The sequence below is a fragment of the Electrophorus electricus genome, chromosome 13 (assembly GCF_013358815.1).
Source record: "Electrophorus electricus isolate fEleEle1 chromosome 13, fEleEle1.pri, whole genome shotgun sequence".
Classification (NCBI taxonomy): Eukaryota; Metazoa; Chordata; class Actinopteri; order Gymnotiformes; family Gymnotidae; genus Electrophorus; species Electrophorus electricus.
In genome coordinates, this window is record NC_049547.1 from 11,038,998 (window position 1) to 11,043,070 (window position 4,073).

A 4,073-nucleotide genomic window follows, 5' to 3' on the forward strand; every position below is an offset into this window, starting at 1 on the left:
AATTTTGATGTGGACTCCGGAACGAGAGAGACACTTCCTGGTACAACCCTTGAAAGTCGCTTTTCAATTGCGTCTTTGAAGTTTAGCTAGTTGAGTGCCTTTGAGGAAACAGCACGAAGTTCAGAACTTAAAAGATTTCGGGTTCAGACCAGTTTGATTAGCTCTGCTCAAGGTGGGTAGATTACTTCGTCTGGTACTTTGCATGACTAAACTCGCATTTCCTCTTCATAGCTTATCATTTACGCCTAAACTCTAAATGTCGCATCCTGGGATATCGTTTTGCCGGGTATCAAAAGTAGCATAGTCCTTACATTATAGTCTGGAAAACAGCTGTTATCGTTAAGAGAAACTACGCGCTAATGGGCCATATTACATGGTGACACAAGAAGTAGCTATACCTCTTCACGTACTTTGTTTAATATTCAACTTATCTTCATTTTTATTGACTACCATCTACTGGTCAAATGTTTCTCACCTGACGCGTCTGTCGCTAGACTGCCAACATTTTTATCGAACTGCTTCTCTGCGATTTAAAAAAACGGTCTACACCAGGACATATGAACACAGGTAAGGGTTGCTTTTCATGTTTAATCATACAGATGAACACTTAAACTATGTTATGTGGTCATTGATTTTTCTCAATGCGTTGTGTTCTGAGCAGAATTCAACAATGACAGATTCAAGAAGATCGCAGCGCAAAATATCCACAACTGGAGACAGCTTATACAAAACATTAGGCTTGGAGAAGGGAGCTTCAGCTGAGGACATTAAAAAAGCTTACAGGTATACAATGAACCTTAAAGTTCAGCACACTTACAAAATTACATCTCTAACTTGTAAAATGTAACATCATCTCTGCATTTAGGAAACTTGCACTCCGATATCACCCAGACAAGAACCCAGATAACCCTCAAGCTGCAGAAAAGTTCAAAGAAATAAACAATGCCAACTCCATTCTTAACGATGAGAACAAACGACAAATTTATGATCAGTATGGATCCATGGGCCTCTATGTTGCTGACCAGTTTGGGGAAGAGAGTGTTAAATACCACTTCCTCATGTCAAAGTGCTGGTTCAAGGTGAGCAGTAGTGGTTCTATCCCTGCCAGTTCATGTTTGAATTCTCATGAGCCTAAAAAAAATGCTAACACAGTAGAAATCCAAATGTATATGGACCTGTTGGTTTGACCATGTTATCAACTTCAGAATAACTTCTTCATTCACCCTCCCTTTCAGACCCTTTTCATTTGTGCTATGATCTTCACCTGCTGCTGCTGTTTCTGCTGCTGCTGTTTCTGCTGTGGGAAGTGTGGGAAGGATGAAGAGGAGGAGGAGTATTATGTCGACCCAGAGCAGCTGGAAGCACAAATGTTCGAGGAGCAAAACAGAGGTGAATCATGCCTTAAACAATAGGATTATTGTTTGAGTACTAATTGATTTTGTATTAAAATAACTGGAAGACCGAATGCTTCTAAGTATGCCTTTTATTTTTGTTATGGGAGTGGTTTTCAGCTTCAATCCTAAAGCTCCCCTCCACAGGACACTTTCATCTCTCCTGTGTTCTATCTCATCTGTTTGAATTCTGATTATATCCCTGCTTTATGGTCTGTGCTTTAGCCCTTAAATAAATCTCAGCATGAGGCTCCCCTGGTGTTATCTTAAACTAGCACCCCTTTTTTTTTTTTTTTTAAGAACATTTATTTTGCCTTGTAGGCAGTGAACCCATAATAGGACAACCGATTCCCTCTGCAGCTCCAAGAAATGCAGGTAAATCTTCAACTTGCTTCACTGCCTGTTTTTACTGAACACTTGCTGGTGTATAAATCTCACAATCGTTTCATATACTGCTGAAGGTTTTAGTAACGGTACATTTTTATTATGTATAAAATGTTATGATTTAAAATGTTCTCTCTGTGCTCTCATTTTATTCTACTGTTTTACAGCAGATGGAAATGTAATCATTGGCATGCCCGTCACTAGTTCAAACATCAACTCAGAAACAGGTGAATTTCAACTGCAGAACATGTGCACAATGATGCAGCATGATATTGCTCAACATATCACATTCCCAGTGATATCTCTGTTACATTAAGGTTTGTTATAGCTCTATATTTGGACATGGTGTTTAAAGCCTTTACTGAGTACAAGGATGCAAAGTTTCCAGGTATATTCACTGATGCTAAATAACCATCAGTTCTTATATGGAAAAGAACATCAGTGAGTTTCTGTGTTATTGTCACTTCAGAAGAGCTTTAGTCACTAATGCAGTTCTGTAGCACACAAATATCAGTGCCTGTGACCATGTGGTTATGGAGGTGAGACACATTTTACTGCTACAGCTCATACAACTTTCAAAAGTTCCTCTCATTGGTGTGACTGTGTCCTTGATTAAATTGTTACATTTCTTCCACTAGGTGGAGGCACAGCCATAATCATACAGCCATAATCACACAGCCAGCTGCTTCAAGGAGCATGGTTGGCCTTTCACCTGTGAACAGAACTCATGACTAAGAAGACTCGCTTGTCTCAATTTTTGCTCTACCATCAGTAAGGTGGAAACTTCAAACTCAGCACAGTGCTTGTGGAAATGGCCCCTAACCAGTCAGTCAGTGTGCATGATGTAGTAAAGGTAATTTGTCAGTCTAGAATGTGACATACATGTAAATGAAACAAAAATGTATACTTTTACTGTTGTGACAGTTCTTCAACAGACATTTATTTAAAGTGACTGAGAGACAAAGGTGTTGGACCAGTTGCTTTCTGATAACATAAATATGCTGTCTTCCCTACTGTATATGAGGGGGGGGGGAAATCCATTGTAATGACATTCATTTTAGCATCTCAACAGTAACATAGATTCTGATGTGATTTCTTTGCCCTTTTTTTTTCCTTTCAAAATATTTTGACTCTGGTTTATATTTATTATGGACTGATATACCTTTTTGTTAAATTGCATAAACCTTGTTAGGAACTTATGGATTAGAGCTGTTTTAGTGCATTTGAATTGGTAATTGTGAAAATCTGCCTGAAAATGTACTGTGAAACAATATTGGTATTTCCATGCACATATGTTTTATGTAAGTTGTATTTTTCTAAGAATTAACTGCCAATTTGCATCAAATTTGTGTCTGGATTGATGAGATACTAGAACATTATGGCCTTGTTCATACAGTATTTTTAAATAGGTTTTGTGGGTATTGTAGTGTCAAGTCAGTTGTAAAACTTTCATGGCTCAGGGATCTCTGACTTTGTTGATTTATATATGACAAACAATAGCATATAAAAATGTTTCACACATACAAAGAGGCTTTTGCAATACTGCTTTAGTGACCATTTTTTTGTTTGTATATTTAAATATTTTTCAGCTGAATTAGAAAGTGATTAAAATACATTTTATTTTTTTAAATCATATCTTGTGATAATTTTTTTTAAGGTGAACTTAAAAACTGATTTTCTGTATATCTTTTGCTCTTCTGTGTGAATGTTTGTTTGTTTTTGACAATCCATTAGGACTTTAATGTTAAGCTGGAAGAATCATAAAGTATGTTTTGCTTGTAGCTGAATCTATCAATAATTACATGGTGTCACCTTGGCAATATGCTACAACATGGCTTTCTTTTGTCTGGGTTGTCTTTCAGAAATTACATGTCCTGATAATCTTTATACATTGTAGCATCATGATCAACCATATTTCACTGCTGACACAATATGGCAAGAGGAGGGTAAAGATCCTTCTCAGCAACAGTGTTGGTTTGTTTTGGGGTTTTTCACCCATTAAGAGCTGCTCACAGCAAGCGTAACCAGTTTCTGGTGGCAGGCTAGACCATTTTCCATCTTTACATTTTATATATATTAAAAGCTAATTGGAAATATTGAGCTCAGGGTAAGGAGTCATTGTCTGGCTATCCATTGGTGTTTATTCAGACATATTGTATAATGAAACTCAGCAGTTTCCATGATAAACTGGTTTGCATGGTTTGAAAAGCACTTGATTTATCAGGGAGGGAAATACCCAAGAAGAGAAAGCTGAGTAAGTTGTTCAATGTCAAATTCAGAGTTATTTTCCAATATTTG

The 4,073-nt window shown here is 37.1% G+C and overlaps 1 protein-coding gene across 2 annotated transcripts in view; it reads left to right on the forward strand.

Annotated features, from left to right (window-relative positions):
- dnajc5gb (DnaJ (Hsp40) homolog, subfamily C, member 5 gamma b) overlaps positions 1–4,073 on the forward strand; it is a 4,442-nt gene continuing 369 nt past the window's right edge. Inside the window, exons 1-8 of one of the 2 annotated variants that reach the window (XM_027002468.2) lie at positions 1–172; positions 495–567; positions 662–783; positions 866–1,079; positions 1,236–1,389; positions 1,713–1,766; positions 1,946–2,002; positions 2,414–4,073. The exon at positions 2,414–4,073 is cut by the window's right edge and continues 369 nt beyond it. In XM_027002468.2, the coding sequence (XP_026858269.1) occupies positions 671–783; positions 866–1,079; positions 1,236–1,389; positions 1,713–1,766; positions 1,946–2,002; positions 2,414–2,445 (624 nt within the window). In that variant the 5' untranslated portion in view covers positions 1–172; positions 495–567; positions 662–670 and the 3' untranslated portion in view covers positions 2,446–4,073. Of the gene's footprint in view, positions 173–494; positions 568–661; positions 784–865; positions 1,080–1,235; positions 1,390–1,712; positions 1,767–1,942; positions 2,003–2,413 lie in introns of both variants that reach the window. The other variant, XM_027002467.2, reaches the window with a different exon arrangement.